The sequence below is a fragment of the Nothoprocta perdicaria genome, unplaced genomic scaffold, assembly GCF_003342845.1.
Source record: "Nothoprocta perdicaria isolate Ctin4 unplaced genomic scaffold, notPer1 scaffold_16, whole genome shotgun sequence".
NCBI lineage: Eukaryota > Metazoa > Chordata > Aves > Tinamiformes > Tinamidae > Nothoprocta > Nothoprocta perdicaria.
The window spans coordinates 5,790,796-5,815,677 of record NW_020454760.1 but is presented as its reverse complement, the minus strand read 5'-3'; the positions used below and the strand labels follow the sequence as shown (position 1 = coordinate 5,815,677).

Here is a 24,882-nt window from a genome sequence, read left to right as displayed (position 1 = left end):
CAGGATGCATAATGCAGAACAGCCTCTAGTGGAAAGACAGCTCACCCTGAAGGTACGGCTCTTAAACATATGAGTTCCTGTGCAGTTGTAACAACTATTCCTTATCTTCCTTGGCTTTATCACTCAGTTAGTGAAAGTTTTTGCTTGGGCTATCACAATATGGTATATGCCATGCCTGTTTTAGCGTGCATAAAAACATACCTCCAAGGCTCCTGGTCCCTTGATCACACCGGCTGAGGATGTGAACCCCTATGAGGGTTCAGTGGACAAGCTGAGCTACCTAGTTGACGTGGAGATCTAACGTCTGTATGAAGACTGGATGTATCTGAACCCCAAAATTGGAAGTGATAGATTGCATATTGCCTGAGCATCCTCATCAATAAAGAAAACATTACCTATCGATCTGAAAAGACATGTAACTCCATAATGATCTAAATCCCTTTCAACTACAGCTTTGAATTACCAGACTGAAGCTTATCTGTCCTGATTTGTAATTAGAGCCAGTCTGGTAGAGTGGAACCAAGGAACATAGGGGACTGGCTCGCAGGTCTGGGACTGGGAGCAGGGCAGAGGAGGAGCTATCTGCATAGCTGACCATGGGCAACTCAGCTCCTAGGAGAAGCTTGCTGGAGGCAATTTCTAACATCTGGTTTGAGATATGGCTGTGATTTGCCAATTTACATAATTGAGATGCCTCCTTGGAATGAAGTGTCTCCAGGGGAAAATCAGCATCTGGGCAAATAAGACAACCAGGAAGGATGTGGTATTGTGACATATAGAAGTCAGGGTTCTCATCTCTCTGTCTGTGTGCTAAATATCTTTTCTGGGTGCCTCACTTTCTCACAGGAGATTTACAATGGGCAGCGTCAGTACTGCAGCCTCCTGGGGGCTGCCCTGTGGAAGTTGGTAGCTTGTGGCTAATCCTGCGCCGCTAGTCGTGGGATTTGAGCTGACAGACATGCATCCATCTCTCTGTCAGTGCAGAATCCTTGCCCAGAAAGCGCTTTCCAGTCCTTTGTCCAGTCTGTATCTTCAGAAACAAAAATTTCATTTTGGACTCTATTCCAGTCCAGCAGTGCCAGGATGTTTTCCCTTATGCTTAGGCTAGTTTTTCTCTTTGTTCCCTTTGCACTATCCTCCTCTGTTCTTGGCTGCCAAGCCCAATGGTGTTGGTCCAACATTTCAGTCTGCACTCTTGACTCAAATGCTCAATTTCTCCAGTAAAGTCTTTCCTTGAAAAAGGATTTTCTGCTATCCCTCAATCGATTTATATTTTTGAATGGACTTTACATGAAAGCTTTTTATACATATTCCTGATTAATGCTTTTCCAGTCCTAAATTTTAAGTAGTGGGAAGAATAAGAGAGATGGAGGGAACAGTAATTAGGAAAAAGGAAAAAAGAAACAGTATTAGGAATATTTGGGTCCTCCAAAACACATGCAATTGTGAAATTTCACAATATCATTTCACAATTAAAAGTGAGCACTTCTCCTAGAGCAATTTGAAATGACAGGCATGGTTTTCAGTATGAAGGATATTAAAGACATTTCTAAAATATATCACATAGCAAAGCCAGCCTTCTCTGGATTTTTTTTGTTTATCACCATAATTTGCCTGTAGCAGCTTATTTCCTCTTAAAAATCAAACATATCATTTCTAAAGGTCTTGTGTGCATTCCTGATATACATGAAAACTGGTTTGCAATTCTGTGTGCCAAAGATACATATTTTAACCAAAGGGAAATGTTACAAATGATATAATTGAAAACAATCAAAGCAAAACTCACAAACAAGCAGAGGAAAAAAATCCCTTTTCTTAGGCACAGGTACCTCTTCCAGAGCAGTTATCAACACAGACGGTGCTGCTAACTGATCAGCTGCAGCATTTTAAGTTCATACTTGGTGGTTCATGTTTGTCATTGCTCACTTGCTCGAGCAAGGGCCGTGAATGGGATCTCCCCTGTTTGCTAGTGCAAGAGGCTGAGTGAGACCTTCAGTTCCATGTGCCATAGAGTGTTGTAAAACCACAGATACTTTTAGTTTACTCCACCTTATTTTTGGCCGCAGCAGGGAGCAGAAGCCAATCCAGGGTGCTTCTCTACCAAGCCCCTGTTAATTCAGGGGTCAAGCTTGTGCTCAAGCCTGAACACAAGACTGCGCACACTGCCTGCAGGACTGCTCAAGCTCTGGTGCATGACCAAAGCAAGCTGGTAGCCTCACAACTAGAAATACTTAGGAACATGGGAGGAAACAGTCCTCTTCTCCAAACAGCATAGAAACAAGCCTTGTGAGCCACACATTTCAGCAAATTGAAGTCCAAATTTTTGGCAATGGCTAGCAAAGACAGAAGAGATCTATCCAAGGAGATTTAGGCTCTGGAAAGGAAATTCTGGGTGGTTGGCACATCTGAAAAACAGGCCCTGTGTTATCCTGCCTAATTAACCAGATTCCTCTCTAGCGTAGTAAACCTACGTAGAGAAATTTGACCCTAATGCTTAAACACTTTAATTTTTTTGATCTTGCCTATGGGAATTTTGAATTGCCAAGTAGAACAAAATTTTGTTTCAAGTTACTTTTGCCTCATAAAGTACTCAGCATTTATATTCAAAAGATGTAAAATTCAGAAGACAAATCTGCTCACAAAGGCACAAAACCGCTATATGCAAATCTTGCTACTTCTAACTTGCATAAAAATAATGGTTGCTAAAGGAATTTGTCTAAATGTTTGTGTTATTGAAAATTGTAAAAAAGTGAAATATTTCTCATTCATAAACTAATTTTCCTAAACATCTTAATATTTAAATAGAGGTATTTAAATGCCAGACACATAAATTCTAACACATAAACCACCATTGCCTTACCACAATGTGGTGATAGATGCAAATATGCATCTGTCTATCACTGATCAAATATCATTTCATAAACCAGGATAAAAGAATCAAAGTTCAGTTTTTAACAAAAAGCCTAACACTTAAATTAGGAAAACCTCAGGGTGTTAAACTGTGATAATTTCTGAAAAGTGCACACTTAATTGCACCCAGACATCTGTTAAGTGTTGGGGCTAAAACTGAGAGGTGTCAACCTGAAATTTGCAGGAGCTCTGGCTTAAAACTACACAAAAATATTGTAGCTATGAACTGGATCCTGGGGATTGCACCAGCTGTGCTTCTGGCCCTACTTTTTTTTTTTTTTTTCCTCATTTAAAGTCTTGCCAATACACATGTAAACTCTGTGGGCTGATCTCAGCTTTGCTTCAGGAAATGGACAGTGTGATGAAATAGCTTTTCTCCAGTGCTTTAATTCTGCAGGGGCCTAACTGATGATAAACGTCTCTCTTATAAGTGACTTTCAACAATTTTAGCTTTAACAGATTTTTCATAAAGAAAGCTGAGAAGAGTATATCCTGTAGATATATTGATCTGATTGAGTGTTCACACATTTAATTCCTATGAAGTCCTTACCAGTTCTTTCTAAATAGCTCTATCTCTGATCATACTGGTATATGTAATTACCTACAAGCTGGGCTGTATTCTTACATTTCTGTTGACTCTTAAGTATATTGTAGATAGAAATCCTTGCATGGTGAAGTCAACAGGAGCATTTCCAGCAAATCAGAGTAGATGGGCTGAAGCCCAGGAAAAGAGTGTAGTATTTAAAGAAAGTAAAACCTGAATAAGATCATCCGGTCTGATCTCCAGTTAAATACAAGACATGCAAGTTTTGCCCAGATATGCCAGTACTGAAGCTGCATCCCTTGGGAGACTGACAAGTCTGTTCCATGGAGCAGGGAAACGGAGGTGCCTTCACTGCCATAGGGTGTCCAGGCCCCTGGGACCTGTCTAGGTCAGATATTCCCAGGTGACTCTAGCAAAACTGCTATTCTCCTCAGCCTGGAAGGGAAAATGAAACAGAATAGCCTAAGGTTCTTGCCACCAGATTTGGGGGAGAAATTCTTCTGGACCCCAAAGAGGGCTGCTGTGTATCTAAGGAGGTTACCTGCCACCTGCGGGTACAGGGCTGCTTTCTCCCCACTCCGTTACCAGTCACTGCTGTGTGTCTAGCTGACAAATGCTATGCAAATTCCCTTCCTCAGTTCTCAAAGAAAATTGAATTTAGGTTTCTTGAACTGACGTTGGAATTAGATCATTATACTGTATAATAACCAATGGGGGGGGTCTCTCCTCAAGTGACTGCCTACTTTCTTTTGAACTGATCGAGTTTACTCCCAGAATCTGGATTAACCCCCTTTTTCTTTTAATATATTTAATCTCATTATAAAGACTCTGTGGAGGGTAAATCCACTTCCTTCTCATAAGCTGTCTCAATATTTTCCTCACAGCTATGAGGAAATGTCTTATTTCAAGGCTGGATTTTTCCAACTCTAACTTCCCACTGCTAGATCTTATCATGCCTTTGTCAGCATGCTTGAGACAGATGAAAAACAGATTTTTCTCATTCCCTTCCCCTGTTGCATTGTATTTTTTTAAGTGATAGTCACACATATTTTTAAATTCCTGATCCAGAGGACTATTTAAGTGCATTATTTACTTATTATTATTAACGGGATTGCTTATGTAAATAATTCCATTGACTTCAATGGAACTATTCTCAGGCTAAAAGTTAAAAATGTGGTTAAGTGCTTTCCTTGAATAATATTTAAATTTCTCTTCATTTCTCATTTACTTTCATTCCTTGCTCATATTTGCTCTGTGCAATGGATTGGAAGCACAGCGTTTCAAGTAAATATTTCAGCATGGAATCACGTAGGTTACAACACAGCAATTTTCATTGCAGCTTTTGTCTAGAGCTAAAGGAATTCTGACTGACGGACACCAATGGCTTTTCTGATGGTATTTTCTCTGAGGAGCTAATGCTCTTCATTTTTGCTAATTCCCTCTGCTGCCTAGTTTATTTGTTCAGCAGGGCCCTAAACAAGAAAGGTTTCCTTCAAACAATAGGCTGCTTTGCACTCTGTGTGTGTGGTTTACTGAATCCAGACCTAGGGAAAATGTACTGGTCTTCAGCTGGTATGAATCAGTGCTGTTTGCAGAAATGAGGGAGCAATGCTTATTTACATCAGCTAAGGGTCTACTTTGCTTATACAAAACTGTGTGCACGTGTGCAGTTAACCATATAACCTAATAGATGAATAGGCCTTTATTAACCTGTTTGTGTCATTTGAGACAACTTATTAGAAATTTATAGGTTAAAAAAAGTAAAATTAATGACTATTTCTTCCTAAGGACAAACATGGGAAAATTGGTGATTCACAGGGAACAAATTAAGATATTGACTCTCGTCATCAATATTTTTGGGAGATAAGTTAAGACACGTTTATATTATCGCATTTGTACTATGTTCCTTCAAAAGCTTTCTAGGATTTAGATATTTCAGTATTTCAGATATCCTGTGTCTCATACATTCATGAACATGGTCTCTGACTGCTCTTGCAGACAATGTGAAGTGACCATTTCAGATAAGCAGAGTTGGGAAGTTAAGTGCTAACTCTTATGCTTTCAATTACTTTCTGAAGTTTTCTACACATCTCTGTTGACCAGATGGGGAGCCTATTCCTGTCTATAAGGTGCCCAGAATACACAATGAAAATACTCCTTAGCATAGAGTACTCACCCAATATTCCAGATTTTTGTCACTAATCCGGAGTAAAACATCTTTTTTCCATAAAAACATCTAGTATTTTTTTTAATATATTAACTATATGTTACAAAACAGATCCATTTCTTAAAGTAAATAAAACTTCACATGAATAAGCAAATAGTTACAGTTTATCCCCTCTATTTCCAGACTGAGTAGAAGTGAAGTTTTTATTCTACTCCCTCAAGTTTTATCAAGGTTTTGAATGTCAAGGTAGGGGTGTAAGATAGTCTTAATTTGTGTGGGAGGCAGCTTAATTATCCAAAAGTTCAGTAACTTTTGGAAGTGGAAGGCAGGCACTTTTGGAAGGCAGGCTTCCACTGTAATGAGAGCATCAGAGGATCAGTCCAGCAGTCTCCAAAACAATAGCTTGATATAAGTGCTGGATCAGACAAGCAAAGTCATGAATAGATTTATACCACTTAAAAAAGAGTAAAGCATCTTGATCTAGTATTTTTGAGAGAAAACAAGTATCTTCTATGCAAAAGGATAAATAAGAGCCTACCCTAAATTTCCCTCCAGAGGATATAAGTCTATGGACTTCTTGAGCTAGAGACATTTTTTTCCATTGTGTTAATTAACCACAGTGAGCCTGTCCTCCAAGAATTTTTGCTTACATCCTTTATCTGAAGAAAGCAAAACAAAAATATCAGCATCAGGAAACTCTACTAGCCATTGTACAAAAATCACAGGATTGTGTGATCTTATGCTGTGCACTAGTTTGTGTGGCTAACGCAAAACCTAAATGAAAAGCTAGCAAAATTTTGATGTGTTAAAGTCCAATCTTAAAGTAAATTACTATGTTATGCTGTGGTCTGGAGGAGTTGTTTTTCTTCTTATGTGACTTTAACATTTGGATTTGAGTTTTCTGAAAGATAATGATTCAGACATGGTACCTACTATCTTGGCAGATTGTGCCAGGAAATGGTAGACAGGATTCTCTGCAGACTGAAGTAATTTCTAATTTGTGTCTTTAAAGTGTGTCTGGTCCTCAGAATCTGCCAGCTTCCATGCATGTTAGAAGCTGCACATATCCATACTTGGCAGAATACATAAATCCTGTTTTGTTTGAAATTGTGTGTAGTAACAGAGGGATTAATCTATCCCAGATTTAGATATCTACAGGGTAGACATATTTAGATGAGTCTGTTATGCCTACTTTCTAGTTGGGGGGAAAAACAGGGTCTTCCAGAGCACAAATCATCTAATTCGGGGGTCTAAAACTATAGTAGGTCAGTTAAATTGCATCTTAGACTATAGTTCTCCATTGATACTGAGAAAATCATGATCAGGTGAACACATCATGTGCACTTAAATATGGATTAACATATTCCAACTTTGCATTCATATTTTTTTTTTAGGGCTTAATATTTTTTAATGCTTAGAATTTTATTAAGTAACTTGGAAGCTCATGGAGCTCCCCTGATTTTGCCAGAATGGCTTTATACCAGAACAGAAGAAAACAAGAGGACAGTGAAAGGATTTCAAGGCTTATGTAGTTGTCCAATTCTGCCATGTGTGCATCTTCATGGACTTCCTACAACGTTGTTTGCATGATATAATTGTTTATTGATAAGCATTACGGAAGTGTGGAAGTGTATTTTATACACTTCCAACTGGAGAGACTGCTCTCATCAATATCTGCTCTGATGCTTTAGTACTTTGTGGTCTTTCATATCTTTCCTTCATTTCCTTTCCTTCCTTTGCTGTCTCCTCTATAGTTCTCATTTGCTCTTTACTCATTTTTTTCTATTCTCCTCCCATTTTTCAGGTCTCTGTAACTAATGTTGTTGTTTTTTCACAGCACTCTAAAAGCTTTGAATGTTGAGGCAGATGCACTGAGCAGTGTACTAGTTATATAAAAAGACAGCTGTAAAAACATGTGTGATGGCAATTAAGCAAGAACCTTTAGAAGCATGAAGTCATTAATTCTAATTGCAGTTATGCTCTTCTCAGAAATTGTTCCTAATATTTGAAATAGCAAAAAGTCAGATTCAGGCAGCTTCCTGAGATAATTCCACTTCTGTGCTACCACAAGCAAGGGGGACCATACTGAGGAAGTTTTATCTTCAAACATCCCTCTTTGAGCTTTCTAACCCTCAGGCACTGGAGTAGGTTCCCCTTTAAAGGCTGAAGATACCAGGAGCTAAGTTCCCAGTCAGAGGATTATTCCCTCTTCCTTCCAAAGCAAATTCTAGTTTCTTTATTGAATAAGATCTAGACAGTATCTTGAATGTCTTCAATCACTTTCCAAAAAAAAACCCCCAGCAGATAAAGGCAGTTAGCAGAGTCTTCTAGAATTTTTAAGCACCTCAGAGAATATGTACTAATGTTCAGTCGTCTTAATTTCATTGCACTCCAGAGTTGTTTCAAATAAGCAACCTCTCTTTGACTAACTGGTCTAGAAGTGAATGATGAAGATATGTTTAAGCAAACCAGATGAAAACACATAAGGAGCCCAGTTCCTTTCAGTGTCAGACTGAAAGCTGATATATAACATATCTGCATGCAATGAAAGTTTTTTGTTTTCATGTTCCTAGGGAAGCTTGAAACTAAATCCTTGCAAAACATCTGGTTGAAAACTTCAGCATTTTAATATTAAATGCTTCCTGAAATCTGTTTGTGTAACTGTACCATACAGATTTGCTTCATATCTTTATAATAAATTATTTCTAACTCATTTTGTTATCCTTGCACTGACTTTGATATCTCCTGCTGATAACATAACACCAGTAATAATGCTACTCCAAGTTCAATAGTTAGCTGATATCCCAGGCACAAATTCTGCCTAGTTTTCTTTTCGGCTTCCTATTGTCCTGCATTCAAACTCTGGGATTTTAAATCTCTGCTCTCTAAAATTATTTCAGGATCTTTATAGATTTGCTTTTCCAAATATGATATGTGGTATTTTGGTACCACTTGCAAGCAAAATGGATCTCTTCTTTCTTGTAAAAGCTTCGGATGAGACATTAAAAAATTTTGCATACCTTAGTGAGTAACAGATGTCACTTTACTGCCAGGACTGGTATTTAAAATGGCATGCAAAAGCCCTGAGAGGCTCAGGGAAAGAGCTTCAGCAGAGAAGTGGAAAATATTTTCTACACCAAACTGTCTTCCTGAGTGTCCATGCACAAGACACTCATGCACAGGATAAGCAAAAGGAAATCAGAAATGGTTTCTATATTTTAAAGCACACTAAGCCTTGTGAAAGTGGTTTGCCTAACCTTAAACCTCTAGCTTAATAGTCCCAAACAAAGGCATGCAAAATCTCAGCGTGATGCTGCAAGCTGGGCACACTGGTTGCATGCCTTTGGTTGGTTTCATGTTCATGTGGAGCACAGCGCAGACAACCCTGGTCTGGCTCTGCCTGACCTACCTTCAGACTATAACTCTATTGCCTTGGCACTGAGCTGTGGGATTTATGAGCATGGGTTTGGTGTCACGACAACATAGCTGTGCTACTTGTGAAAGCTCAGCTCTTATCTTTGCTGGTCGCTTCACAACTCTGTGTGAATGGGCCAGCCCGTTACAATTACAGTTACAATTAGTTTTCTACAATTAGTTTTGTCTCTTTCACATGATATGTAGCTTAGGCTAACTACAGCTTACCTTGCGTAAGCTCCTTAGTCATATGACTTCCAGCATGATTTAGAGCATCTTTGGGGCTTGTCTCTCTGGACTAAGGAGGGAGCCTTGGTTCCTAACTGCTGCTACTCAGATGAAGATCGGGGACAGGCTGAATGCAAACTGAAGGAGGGCTCCAATAGCCTTGGAAATAAAGAAAAAGTAGAAGCCATGTAAAGGTTTACACTCAAGAGGACATAACTTCCATTCCTGTTGCCTTATGAACCGAACTATTTTTTTAGCAAAGTTTTGTGCGTGCTTAGGACTAGCCATAAATCTCCACACAATAAGCCACTGCTAGGATTTCATTTTAAATGAAAGCGGAGGAACTAATGATATACCTACAAATAAAGCTACTTACGATTCTGTAGAACTGGTAACTATTTCATTGAGTATTAAGAGTCTTAATGTCAATATACAGCACTGCATGACTCATAGAGTCTGTAAATATGTATAGGTATTTTTGACCTCATTCATTATACAACTAGCCTGTCTCAGATAGAAATGTGAAAATACATAGTAGGAAACAACTCTTTCAAACAGCAAATAATTATATAAACATATAGCTAGGAAAAAAAAAAAAAGAAAGAAAACCTACAGCTGATGTATAACACAGGAAATTCCATTTCAACATATTTCTTGATGCTTAATCCTGCCAGGTGGAATGGATCAACAAAAAAGGAGAAGTCGCAGTACAAAAAAATGTTATACACTTGGGGAGGTCATCCAATGGGACTGCAGGAAACTCCACAGACCATCTACAACTCACATCATTAAAGTTCAGTTAGGTTAAAAGCTTAATGTGTATCTGAATCATTACATTTATTTCAGTCTGAATTTATTAATATCTTGCCAAAAGTCTATTTTACAGAAACTATTTTTAAACTCTTTCCACCTTTTTTTTTCCCCCAATATATATGCAGTGATGTCTTTGTTATGATTTATTACATATGTAGGCTAATCATATGCATTTCAGAAGTGTCTGCTCCTGATCTCTTCTTTTGTACAAATATATTTTCCATTTACTATCTATCTTGAGCCAAGCATAAGGCCCGAGCAGCGTCATCAAGAGAGATTTACCCTCTTATTTCAGCCCAAGCCCCAGAGTTGCTTAACAGATAGTCTGCTAAGGCTACTGCTGGCTAAGAGCAGTGAGGCCTCTTTTCTTGGTATTCTCACAAAAATAAAGCACTTGAAGAGTTTTCTGTAGTAATTAAACTTGGTTGACAAGTTGGCAACATTTCAGTAAACCTGCAATTCAAACCAAAAAACATATTACCCCTAAACCCCACCATTTTTAGAAAAAGAATCAAGCTATCTTAACTTGTATCTGTCAAACTGGATTTTCAAAGGAATTGAGGACTTGTAGTTACCAATTCTGAACTCTACTTAATATTTTAAAACTAATCTTACACACCAGGAGCTACAGACATCCTCTGTTTGACCTCAAGAGATTGTTATTGCTGAATATCTCAAGATAGAATATGACATAATAACAATATTGGGTGTATTTTACATCAGCCATCTGTTATCATTTAAATATTTCACTTCAGGACATCTAAAAATTCATGCAAGTTCATATTCCAGACATATTGCATGCATACACATGGATTAACTGAAGAAAATCGTTAACAATCACCAGGAGTTCAATAATGTTTAGAATACCAAAAACTCCTTATCTCATTTCAGACTCTGTTCAGATGCAGGCCTGTATCTGGACTGAAATCTTGTGACTTTTGTAACTTCAGAAGGTATATGAGAAGATTGTTATGTAATTCAGTGTTTTTAATAGCAAATTATAATTAGACTGAAGAGATTAAATGTTGAAAGCTAATTTTAGCCAAACTAATTGTAATAATTTCCTTAATAACATGAGCTGCAGATGTCTCCCTAAGTAAAAATCAAGATTGATTGAAGAGCTATTATGAAAAAAAAAAAAAAAGTGACTACAGGGAAAAAGACCCACATTTCGTTCTATTATGCTCCCCCTAGTGGTTTGGTTTATACGGATGAGCGTGAAGTCCCAAACACACAGAAATCCTCTAGCCTAATGACAAAACGTCCTGTTAATAGGATTAAGTACCTTGTCATCAGATAAGTAGAACATGCTAAAATCCCTGACACTCACAGCAATTAGATCAGAACATAGTCTGATTCCTTCCTGACGCTGGGAACAATTTTACAGAGGAGGTGTTTCATATTAATGGTAAATATGTTCTTTTTTTTTTATTTTTTACTTTTCGTTGGTAATTTGCTTGTATTTACTTACAAAGTTAATTGATGCTTTGCTATATATGTAAAAAGTACAGTGAGCAAGTAAATCTAGAAGTAAATCCTGTCTATAAATAAATCTAGATTCTTAATTTGTGTGTACCTATGCAACTGGTAACTGTGTCTTCTGGAAGGCTCTCCTGGCTAGGAATGTAAATACTGTGTTCACTTAATCAGGTGAGGACTATAAAGCACAGGTGTGTGATTTATAAAATACAAACATCTCTCATCTAACTGTTCTTGAAAGGAAAATAAAGTAACTAGAATGTATTTCCATTATTCTGTAGGAATTTCTTACAATTGCTAATGTGTTTATTTATTAAAAAAAAAAAAAAGATTTATTTTGGAAAGAAATAACATTCTAGGAATTTTCTTCTGTAAATTTGGTAACAATGTCTAGCATATATAAATTTGTATCATGAACTAACATAAAAAAGTCACAGTTGCTTACTATGAAATCAGTATGTATGTTTATTTCGCAATGTAAAAAAGAGGTAAACTAAGCTGCATATGTCCCCAGTTTTATAGATATATATCCTGCTTCTATGATACCACTGTGTTACTCAACAGAATTGTCTAGTCAGTATGAACTGATATGTTATAAATTATCTCAGACTGCTTTTTCATGGCTTTTCACTAACAGTAGTGTTTAGGTACCTATTTTAGCTCACAGAAACCGTAACAAAAGTGGAAAGCACAGACACTTGTGTTATACTTAGTAACTATTACACCTAGGCATTTGAAATCCATCATGAAAATGTTGACATTTAACTGTATCAACAGAGAGAACATGAAGTACTCTTGGTTATTTACAATATACGTGATATGGCTGAATGGTCATCAGTGTGCACCGACAAAGCAGGAGGAAATCAATCTCTGGGAAAACCTGAAGGGTACGTTTGCATTTCTTATTGGTGCTGTGCTAGGAGCATCTGGGGCTTGCTGCTCTGCACCTGAGTTACACACAGGGGCCTTGTTGGAGTCAAGGGGATCCACTGTCATGTCTGAGGATTAGAAACCATGGGCCATTCCTGCTGAAGCAAAGCATCCACATACACAGCAAGGAGGCAAGAAAAAAGGAAAAAAAAAAAAAAANAAAAAAAAAAAAAGAGTATTTACAGAGTTTTCATATACTTGTCAGTCCTTCACAGATTGCAGAGTACAAACTGAAAACAAAATGTCATCCAAAATTTTGACTTATTTAGCTCATTTTAATAACTTTTACAAATGCATTTTTTAATATATAATGATATACTTAACTGGAAAAGGTGGCTATTACAAATAATTGAAGTAAGACTTTAGAGGACATGCCAGTAGGGAACTGAAAAATAACCCTTGGAGACATCTGAAACCCAGCTAGATGAGGTCCTGAGCAACCTGCTCTAGTTGACCATACATGGAGCAGAGGGGTTGGACAAAACAATCTGCAGGAGTCCCTTTGAAATTCAACTGTTCTGTGATCCTGTAATCTGAAATAGGGCAGTTGAGGATTAGTATACACAACCGATCAATGGCAAAGGCTCTGATATAAATTCTCTTGGCTCCATGTTTCAGTGTTCACTATCTTAAGGTTTTGCTCTGTACCTCAGCTGCTTTGCTTTTTTTTTATTTTCAGCGCGTGACAATTTGTGCTAGTTTCAAAATCTGATTAAGTCACTTTGCAATTTGACTTTTTCAGTATTATCTGAAGTTGGAGAGAAATATGTGGATGAGGAGGTAAAGAAAGCTTTGACTGGTATTAAGCAGATGAAAATAATGATGGAAAGAAATGAAGATAAACATGTAGATCTGATGAAAACCTTGAAAAAGAGCAGTGAGGAAAAAAAGGTAACTGAAGCACATCTGATTTTCTTTTATGAAGTTGTGACTATTTGTAATCAAAAATCAAACACTATGGTACTTAGGCCAATAAGCAGTCCAGAAGAGAACTCTTTCTGCAGTAATGTAAAACATATTGTATACATACTCTGAACAGTATATGTCTCTTTATGTGGTCACAGCAAAGCCAGGAGCAACATGAAATCTTTGTTTGCTTCTACCCTTTGCAGTGACTAGCATAGAAACCTCCTGCCACAGCTCTATACACCTCCTCAGCCCTTGTGTCCTAGAAGCAGAAGTTGAGACAACAGACATCCTATCTAAGCCTATCATAAATCTGAATATCGGCATTTAGGAAGTTTATATTTATATTTTGTATTTATGAGTTTATGTTGTCACTTTCTTTAAAAAGAGCATTTGCTTCCAAAGACCTTCACCTACCGAGGCACTAAACAACAGTGCTGCTTATCTCACTGTCACCTTTTCCTAATTGCATGTGGCCCTTCCAAAAGCTAGAGATGAATGGTTTCCATTTTCACTGAAAAACATAACCTTCTAACCAAGACACATATTGCCAATATCCACTGTGGTCAAATGTCTAATCTATCTAACAAAATGCAACTAGAGGATGAGTACTTAACAAAACACAGTTTTGATACCCTGGGTTAACATTTGCCTTCCATCAGCTCCTCCACACTCTTAGGGTAGAAAACATTATCTGACACCACTGACCGTGATCTGAGCTTTCTCTTTTTATCCTGCAATTGTGAAGGAAGGGCTTAGACATAGTCAGGCTGATGGTGACCATGCCCATAATAAGGAAGATCTACAGCAAAAGGAGCCATTAAATTCTTAATGTGGGTTCAAACCTTACTCTGGAGAGAGAACTTCAGTATGTAATGTCCACAAGCCAGAGCTGCCGTGACAGCTCCATGCTGAATGAAGCATCATATTTTACTCATTTATTGCTTGCTTCAATGAATTCTGACTCAGGCAACTGCAAGTAACTACCCAAAATGTTTAGCGCAGAAGGTTCAGTAGCTCAGCTCCACCCGCCCTTATGAAGCACAGGACACTGCCCAGATTGCTTTGCAGGCTTCAGACTTTCAGAAAGAAAAGATCAAACCTCACAAATTATCATGGGCTGCAGAAGTACAGGGGAACAAGGGAATTGCTTATATCCTGAGAAGTAGACACAGAATATATTAAAAAAAAAAAAAAAAAAAAGGAAAAAAAATCCTAACTATTACTTTCAATTAACTTGATGGAAAAATCCACTTTGAGCCCACATCTTTGGACTATATGCATTAACAAGACAGTAATGTACCTGACAGCTTTCTAACATCTTTGCTTCTCTGTTGTTAGTTCTGACTGGATGATTTTATTTACATAGAACTTACTCTCTGCCACTAGGGTTCATAAAGCAATTAAATGTGGTCTGTGAATACCAGAATTACTATTGCCACTAAGCACACTCTGACAGCATTTTTCTGTAAGCCTTATTCTCCACTGAAATGAAATGCTGACAGAACGGAATAAAACAAACTAATTAAAAAGTTTATGTCATACTTACAAATATTGGGACACTTGAAAGAATTAAAACGTGTCCTGGTACTTGCAAAAGAAGGTCATGATGGCCAATTTAAGTGAAGAACTTTTCTGTCTTTACATTCTCTTGTTTACCCTACTGCCCCTTCTAATCACGGCTTAGCTTTGTGCAATACCTAATGAAGAATAACCCAGTAATTAGAAGAGGCTTTGTAAAATGCGTACTGCCCCATTCAGGGTGGAAGGAGTTCTCACAGGTCTACACCACCGGGAAGAAAACTCTTTACTACGGTCTTCCATAGTCCAAAACAAGGGAAAATTTTACATATTTCTGAGAAAGAATTTGTGTATGGCAAGGACTTAGTCTCATAAAACACTGGCCTGTTTAAAAATGGAGAAAAACTGTAAAAAGAGGCATTAATGGAACATATGAATGCAGCAGACATGATATATGGAAAAGATGAGAGTTGCAGAGTTGTGCACTTGACCTTGGAGAGACTAAAGTGCTTCTTGCACAGAAAGTAAGCTATAGGGATCTGCTTGCTTTTTAAGGCTGCTTTCTCTGAAAAAGACAGTAGAAAAGTATACCATGAGCAATTTTTCAATTTTCATTTCCCTCCATATGTGATTGCAACTAAGGAAATAACCTGCCCATGGTTATGGATTAAAAAAAAAAAGGAACTATAAAAAGTCAAAATGGGTGATCAACACTGGGATAAATATTTACCATATGAACCTGAAAAATGAAATCAACATTTTTTTTTTCTTATTTAGGAAGCTCTGCGACTTATGGATGAAGTAAAGGAAAGGTTAGAAGAAGAAGAAAAACAATGTCAAGTATCCTTGAAAAATGTATGGGATGAATGCAAATCCTGTTTAGAAAGCACGTGCATGAGGTTTTATACAACTTGCAGACGTGGTTTATCAACATTTAAGAGAAAGGTAGGGAGAAATTTTGTATTTGGGAAATACTCTGGAATTCATTTAGCAGTTTTATAGAGGGCACATCTGATTTTCTCAATAACTGGCTCCAGCATTTATATGATGTTATCAAAATGAATTTGATTTAGTGGTTTGGAAAGGTGAAGTTATATGGAATTGATTACACTTGATTTTATTCACTGAACACTGAGCTAAAATCAGTTCTGTTGCACCCTGGTGTGACTCCTTGGAAACTGAGTATTCCCCTGACTCCAGTGGAGCCTCTCCACATACACAATGATGTATCTTATGTAAGTATGACTTACATTAAGATGTTCAATAATTGTTTATAAAAAATACCAGAGAGATTCCTTACATTCCTTCTGAAAAATGAGTTAGAATTGTAGATATAGTTAGCAAAATCGCATGAAAAAACCCCACCATATACACCATACATATAAAACATCAGTCTTTCCTGTGCTTATCTTATTTCATGTCTGCTCTTTAAACAAAAAATAATTTTAACATGTTTTATTGTTGTTAACAGAAAAAAAAACCCTGTTAGCAGAGGAGATATCCCCTATATGCTTTCTTGGGTTGTACATTTTTACTAAAAGTTTTACCAAAATTGTAATCGCATTTTTTTGGGGGGGAGGGGAAAGGAGGATCTACAGATCCTGCATAATTACTGAAATTTTACCCCACCTACCAAGCTTTCACATCCTTAGATGAGTTTACAGTACTACTCTTTACTATTTCTTGGCTAAAATAGGCAAGAATGTCTCTGGCACTGAAAAAAAAGAACTCAGAGCTTAAACATAGTACATTTCATAAATGAGAAGCCTTGGAATAAAGGTGCTTAAGATTTATCCAAATTCCTAAAATTATCCAAATAAAAGCATAGAATGTATTAAATTTACACCCATTGGTGATACCTTTAGCTTTTTAGATACCTTTCAAGCATTCCTCAGAAGTATCTCTTGGATTTTCATAGCTCTGTGAATGGCAGGTTGAAATCAATGCAATAAAATGTATATACTGCACTGCCTTTCACCCTCTTAATAACTTCAGCAGTGAACTAAATGGTTTAGTTGAAGCACTCACTTTTTCAGTTTGAAGTGAGAAATGTGTTTGGATGTTAATAGGAAGGAAGGAAGGAAGGAGGGAAGGAGGGAAGGAAGGAAGGAAGGAAGGAAGGAGGGAAGGAGGGAAGGAAGGAAGGAAGGAAGGAAGGAAGGAAGNAGGAAGGAAGGAAGGAAGGAAGGAAGGAAGGAAGGAAGGAAGGAAGGAAGGAAGGAAGGAAGGAAGGAAGGAAGGAAGGAAGGAAGGAAGGAAGGCCAAGAGAACAGCTGTGGCTATTGACACAGAGGCACCAGGGCAATGTTGACATAAGCTACTCCTGCATGGTAGCTTCATGGTCTACCTTCCCCTTAGGTCTGCCAAAACTGTTAATCTGTTCATGTGAGTGCTGCATTGTGGATCAGGTCACGTACATGATCTGATATATATATATATATATTTAATTTTTGTAAGTACACACCCATGCTTATGTGTTTGGCAACATGTTTCTTAACACTTTCTGATTTCCTAATGTCATAAGCAGGGTGGCTCCACAAAGCGCTGTATGTGCCCAGGTGTAGGTAGCCTCCTGAGGCACCAAGTGCTTCTAAGGAAAGGGAACTCCAGAGATGAGAATTGTCACTAAAGCCCTCAGTCATCAAGCCACAGACTCTGAGCTGCTCTTTTGCTGATGTTAATTGGTTTCAGTTTGCACAAGAATTGGATCTCTTGGCCGCTGGTGTGAGAGGCCTGGGTGTTTACAGAGCAGCACGAGAACAATTGCCTTCTGTTCTCCCCATTGCCACACAATTACCGCAGAAATGTTTCCAAGACAAAGTCCAAGTTGTTGCTTGGATAAAGCCCCCATGCCAGTACTAACTCTGAGATTCAACAGATTAAAGGCCAGCTGGCAACTCTTTTACTCCAGATCTGCTTTGGAGCAAAAGATTTAGATTAAATGCACTTCCACTCTAGTGTCTTAAGTTACTTTAGAGAATATGCTGTGATTTGTACTTCGGATATTGAAAGTGCATTACTTATATATGTATTTGAAAAAAAGTATTTAGAGACATTTCTTTGAGAGATGAAAAACTGGTAATTTGTCTGGCAGCTGATCTATCTCTTTTTTACACACAGGTTGAAGATTTTTTGAAGAAAATACCCACAATCATGTTTATGTTTCATGAGGATAAAGGAAAAGATATACAGTTTAATGAAAAGCCTGAGAAAGAAGATGCTCAGCTAGTAAAAATGGAAGGTTTATTTAGCCAGTTATTATCAGATATGGGCTCAATATTTGACAGAAGTTTTGTTTTTTTCAAGCAGATGCAAAAGGAATTTGACCAGTCTTTCCAAACATATTTCATGTCTGATCTAGACTTAAATGAGTCCCTCAGCATACCTGCTTTCCCTGAGGATACTAATAGAAATGTTGGCTTGCAGAAAGACTGGGGCATACCTGGGTTCCTGCAGGCAGTTTTTGATTTCAGCAAAACAGTATTTGAAGGTGTCACCGAGGTGATTACTGAAGTGTTTGATGGATACACAGATAATAGAAGACATTTGCCAGAACAAATCAAAGGCAAGTGTGTCAGAAGACATGAAAAAAACCTTCACTGTCAATGATATAAACTTCACAGGATTGCTAAACTATGGTTAATGATTTGGTTTGTGGTGTGTTAGTGTAAGATACATTGCGGAATCTCTGGAGGTTTCTCCATTCAAAAGGCATGGGTCAAGCATAAATGTATTAGTTAAATTAAAAGGTAGAAATCTCTTAGGAATGCTAGAGATATTGCACTGAGACTTACTGGTGTTACACAGTTTGCTTCTCACAATTCCCGATGTGATTTTAGGAGTTCCTACAAAGCTCTTGCATTCGTGACATGTAAGTTTCCATAAGGCTGACTGACAGATGTGATGTCAGCATCTGTCAGGAAGACATGTATCTTATCATATTGGCATGCCCTCTCATTCGAAAAGAAACAGGGTAATTCTGTGAAATGTCAAGGCATATCCCTGTCCTTACCAAAAGCAAGATATTCAGCTCTGCCAGGCAGCTACAAGTCCAGGAACAAAGTCATGGAAACAAAGTCATGTATCAATCAAATAGAAACCAGTCATTAGATTTTCCAATAGCCAGGCAAATTCTGGGCATAACTTTGGTTTCAGATGATAGCTCTCAATGGATAGAAGAAATACTCCTTGGCCAGCTTTTAGAATGCACAAAACTTTATCTTCATACATTACTCATGAAAATGGAAAAACAATCATTCAAATATTCAAATATACGCTGGTGCCTGATATGCAATGAAATGGAGGGGTAGGGGATACAGTCTGTCTTTACAGCAGTCAGGAAATCTAAAGCTAAGCTATACTACTACAGTGATTTTTAATTATTCTGCTATCACGATGTTACCTCAGAAATGTGCTATGGTGCTATGCTTTCATCTAGTTGTTCAGGTCTGAAACATCTTCATTTCTAAAGGTCAAAAAGGTCTCACCAGAACTCACATGTTGTGGAAGTAATGTGTAATAATATTAGTAATTGTTTGGCTATTAAGGGGGAATACACTGGTTTGCCTCTAACGGGGAATATGCCATAGCAACATGAATTCCTTGAAAGAAAACTGGATTTTTATCTTTTCTTAATTTCTACTTTTCAACATTTGTATTATTTGAGATTTCTGCCAGATGTTTTGGTTTCAGGGCAAAAAGTTATGTTCTAATACAAAGGATAAGCAACGAACAAGTAAACTTAGCAAGATCTTAAGCTTAGTGTCATTCTAAAAATACTGTATCTTCACTCTAGATTCTGATCGAAGTGGCATGTTCTCAAACATTGTATCTGGGCATCGAAGAACTCTATGCAAAGACCTCCATGAAAATTCATCAGGATGCCTGCAGTTCCATGAGAGATGTCAGAAATGTCAAGATAATCTTTTGCACGGTAATTAGTTTTCACACTTATTTCTGTAATGTTTTGGCCATTCAATTGTAGATTTTGATGCTCTCATTTTGCACTGTGCTGTTTCCATATGCTGGGAATTATCTTTCAGCTGCTGAATTTTTACTGTAGTTGTGGATTCAAACACTTGGTCATTCCAGATGATTTCAATTACCTTTTCTCCCTGTCTCCACATAGTGTCAGTATAACTCAGTTGTTAACATATTCCTGTAGGCCCAAAGAGGGAAGTTCCTTCCTACAGTGCCATCCTACACAGAAGTAGGAGACATGCTAGTAATTGATCCTGCCTAGTGCAGAAGTTAGCAGCAGATGTTGCTAGTCACACACTAATGTCTATTAATTAAGCCTTAGTACTCAACAGCAATGCTAACAGCATACACTACAGCCTTTCTTGTACCTATGAACTGACAAAGCAGCACCAGCAATAAAAAAAACCAGTATAAAGAAACAGAGAAGTCATTAAATGTAACAATCATGAGTTCTTATTTGCATACCAGAAAACCAATTGCCATGAGATATGGCATAGATCCCAGATTACTTGGTAAATCATCATAATAGAGCAAATGAGATAATTAATCCATTTAGTCACTAAATCCACCAAAAGGTGTCAATAAGAATTATTCTTCCTTTTGTCAGCATTATTTAAATCAAAACAAAACTATACTCCCTTTCTAGATTTTCTTTTAAATGTAGGCTTCTGTGCTTCAGATAGACAAGCCCAAGTGCAAGACATAATACTTTCCCACAGTCATCATGCTCGTTGTCTCTCTAAACAGATTGCCCAAATGTTCCTGAACTGCACATAAAGTTTGATGAAGCCTTTAAGCTGGTTAATCTCTCGGGTGAGCAGTACGAGCAGATTCTCCAGATGGTTCAGCGCCACACAGAAGACACTTCCTTCTTGCTGAACAAAATGAAAGAAAGATTTGGGTGGGTGTCTGAATTATCCAACACGACCATCGGACCAGAAAACATTTTCAATATAGTTAAGGTAAATGTTATCTACCAAAAGGAGCTATTGCACAATGTTATCCTTAATACATTCTTCGTAGACTGTAAATGTCTGTGTATGTTTATTTTTTGGTCTTTAGACCATAAAGTTCCTACTCAGGTTGATTTTATGTATGCTTGATAATCCCTCAATGAGATGAAACTCCAGAGATTAGAAACTATTTTCCTTTAAATCCTTTTAGTCTAATGAATGTCTGATCGGTTAACTTGAATCTCTGTGTAACCAAAGTAAATTGACACTAGCAGGTTTAAATGGCCTTAGATGGACTTCTCTGATAAGCTGCACTGTGCCAATCAGTAATATATCCTTACTGAAACACTGAATGTATACCCACCTCTATGTCTATAGCTGTATATTCCAGAACTCCAAGAAAATATATGTTATGCAGGTTATTGCAGTAGAAGCTGCATATCATAAACGGCACCTATCAATATTTCAGTAAATACATCAAGATTAACTCTGTCTCACACAAAAGAATATATCCAAGGTACTTCAATTGATTTTACTGGAGTAGGGACAACTCAGAAATCCAGTTTATTGCTATTACTACAAGAACTTAATACAAAATGATTGCAAGCCACCAAAAAAAGCATTGCAAAATCAGGAATACAGGAATATTTAAGCACATTTCCTAACTGAGTCCAAGTGATATAATTTGGAAAAACAAAGATATAAAACTAAGTTTGGTTTAGAAAAACACAAAGAATCATTAATTTAAACCATACAACCTTCCTCTTGAAAATAGTGTGGAAAATCACAGTCAAGTTGTTGCTAAGAGACCAGAAAGTCTTTATAAAAGTAACTTCTGGTATAAATATTAACATGTAGATCTTTAATATGGTCTTGCTGCACCATGTCACCTCTTCTCACACATCATGATAAATTTTAGCATGAATTCAGGCAGTCTTCTCAGAAGAAAGTCATTTAATGAAAGCAGAAGAGTTTAAAATATTCCTCAAAATTAGTACTTCAAATACTGATGTCCTATCAGTTTTATTTATATCTACTGGGTCTACCATTTTTATTGAGGAAGAATTACATAAAGCACTAATTTGTTCTCTCCTAGGTGGTACCTGGGGATCTTTCTGGTACAAATGAAACAGTGGTAGACGTCAATATTCTGACTTCACCTACTTTTACCATTAAAGTTCCTCCCAATCTAGACCCAAAGAGTGCTGAATTCATTGAATACATAGCTGGGAAAGCATTGCAACTTTATAAACAGAATTTTTAAGTGGTAAGTTAGTCATTTCTTCTTTCATAGAGAACATAATTCTTCATATAAGATGCTTACATTGCAATAAATTTTAGCTGGAACAGGATTCAGTCACAGTATATTCAAGACTCTTTCTTCATCAATGACCCATAGCTGATAGACAGATAGATTGATAGATACACAGATAGATAACAGATAGCTAGATAGATAAAAGAGATATGGAAAACTGAAACAAATGCTCAGCAGAACACAGACATGATAGTATTAAAAGATGCAACTTATTTAAATGTGAAACTTTTGATCTTTTAAGAACATCTGGGATGAGATAATTCAATGACAAAAATTCCATGAGCAAGGAATCACCTCACAACCACAGACTAGAGCTCTGGCATTGGATACCATGTCTTTATGTTCCTTAATCAAGTGTAGTCTGGATTTATCGCATTATGTTTTTTATTTCAGGTGGTTAGATAATGGTGTGCTTCATATTATCTTCAAGCTTGAAGGAGGACAAAATTAAAATCATCATTGTTACTTGAAAGAGCTGTTTTGCCATCAAACGTTCACATTAGTGCTCTGCTCAGATTAACAGTGCTCTGTTTCCAGGTTCTGTGCAGTGTCACTAGGGCAGAACCAGGCAGAGCAGCAGGGGAAAACAACACCTCGTATTTTCTAACCCCCTGGAGAACCAGCAGAAAAGACAGGACAGGTCCAGGTGGCGTTACTCTGCTGTGGGGACTGCCAGCCTCTTGGGAGTAAGCGGGTCCCAGAAGCACAGCTCCAGTGGCTCCAGGTTCTCGGAAGGGGCCAAAGCTGGAACAGGCATGAGATATACAGGCAGATCCCGGCAGTGTCCCTCTCTGCTTCTGAGGAGTCATTGGATTTGGTGAAAATTTCAGTAGCTTTTAATTGACTGTCTTTAATTCTCTGAGGTCAGACTCATGATCTTTGAACAGCTGAGAGAAATCTCTTCCACAAAAGAGGACCATACAATACAGGCCTCACCACTAAATTTGATTAGGTTTATATTGGTGAAATTACATGTATATTAAAAAGTACAATATTTTCAATATATAAAATGCGCAGCACAGTCTCTACAGTTTTCCTTCAAAGTTATTTGTTATGAGCAATAAATACTCTTTTGATTCACATTAAGACTAACCTTCAAGGCCTAATGATAACACTATTAATCCTCTTCATCTGATTATGATTTTTAGACAGTCTTTGTCTGACTCTCCTTTGCAGTCAGCCATCTGTGTACTCATCTTACACCAGAGAAAAGTAAATTGTATTATTTTGCAAATGACAATACCATTATATGTTCAGTTTGCACATGGCTTGGGGTATATGAATGTACAATCAAAGCAATAAATAAAAAAAAAACAAGAATATTTTGTACAAAAGAGAAAAATAATCATAAATTTTAAAATAATATACTGATTTTTTTAAGTAGTATGCATTTCTTTAGCAGGGCAGTGGGAGATTTCCTGCATACTTGTTTTTCTAAATTGTTTTTTTTTTTAGTCCAAAAATATTTAATCAAAAATCTTTTTTCCTCTAGAGAAGAAGATGAGTGAAGTCTTCCTGAAACTCATTATATTCTCTTTAGATGAAGTGCTCCAAAGTTCAATGTATGGCTAATTGTTAAACATCTACAGCTAAAATAGTTGCATATAAATAAAACTTTGCTTGGTAAATATTGTGATGTACAAGTTAGCAATTCAAGACTGTAGCAATCCTTGAACTGAAAAACAAACTTGAACCTATTGTAATATTAATTTGTTTAAATAAAAGTTTAGGCATGTTGAATGTTAGCTATTCTCTGACAACCAGCTATGGCCATGGTTTTGCAAAGATTTAAGGAAATAATAAGCATGCAAATAATTCTTATTTGTATGTTTAAATTCAAGTGCATTCTTAAACCTTTGTAAGATCCTTCCCCACAGATATTGCACATTCAGCTAAGCCTGACATCAATCAGATATCAACATGCTTGCAACATGGTATTTTCCAAAGAAAATGTTCTATTGCTTCCTCGAGTTGCTTTTGATATTTATCATGCACGTTAGCTGACTTTTCTCAATATGCATCAATCTTTTGCCTTTGGTATTTCTTATTCACAGCTCACATCCAGAGTCATATGTTAATGTGTCACCTTTCATCAGGAAAGATGTGTATTTTTCCTAAATTGTACAATTAACTTCAATGATAGCTACCAATTAAAATAAAGGTTAAGGATAGGCATATCTCTGAGTGTTAAGGAGAACTCTGGGCGTCCTTGGGTTCATGCGCTAAGCCTGGCACCTTTAGGTATTCTTTGCAAGCAGTAAAACCATTTCAAATTGCACCTTTTTCTTTGCAAACATAACATTTTGTACTTCCCATTTCCAATTGTATCTTTGCTAAATCAGTGTATTCATTTCAAAGCATGCAAAACCATTTGTGCCAGTTATTATCGTAGTAAAATAACCATACTTACACCATACCTTTCCCTGAATTTCTACTTAGAAAATAACTGTACATGTTTACACCAGAAGAACGGTTATTAGGGAAAACGTGTTTTCTTGTGTGCAGTAAGTGGTGCTTTGCACCCTCAGCCCTCTCCTCTATTCATCCTCCATCACACACACCTGCACTATAGGTACCTGCTCTATACGTACTTGCTGTACATATATGTTTCTTATGGTAACCAAATCTTGACGGATGGACACTCTTAACTCCCGCAGTGACCCCGGTGGCAGAAAGCTGGCTCCGAAAGCTAAATGTCTCTAAGGTAACTGAACTTTGGAGG

At 37.2% G+C, this 24,882-nt stretch overlaps 1 protein-coding gene across 1 annotated transcript; it reads left to right on the top strand.

Moving 5' to 3' along the window:
- Positions 1-12,339: 12,339 nt before the first annotated feature.
- On the top strand, positions 12,340-23,832 carry CLUL1 (clusterin like 1). The gene is made up of 8 exons (XM_026035446.1): positions 12,340-12,442; positions 13,228-13,376; positions 15,690-15,857; positions 18,033-18,483; positions 19,708-19,845; positions 20,640-20,854; positions 21,942-22,112; positions 23,653-23,832. The coding sequence occupies exons 1-7, from the start codon at positions 12,340-12,342 to the stop codon at positions 22,107-22,109; spliced, it is 1,392 nt and encodes a 463-aa protein (XP_025891231.1). The 3' UTR covers positions 22,110-22,112; positions 23,653-23,832.
- The last annotated feature ends 1,050 nt before the right edge of the window (positions 23,833-24,882 follow it).

Coding starts and splice junctions, on each gene's coding strand:
- CLUL1 (XM_026035446.1), top strand. CDS start 12,340: ATGAAGTACTCTTGGTTATTTACAATATACGTGATATGGCTGAATGGT. Junction 12,443..13,227: donor TCTCTGGGAAAACCTGAAGG/GTACGTTTGCAT, acceptor TGACTTTTTCAG/TATTATCTGAAGTTGGAGAG. Junction 18,484..19,707: donor AGAACAAATCAAAGGCAAGT/GTGTCAGAAGAC, acceptor TCTTCACTCTAG/ATTCTGATCGAAGTGGCATG.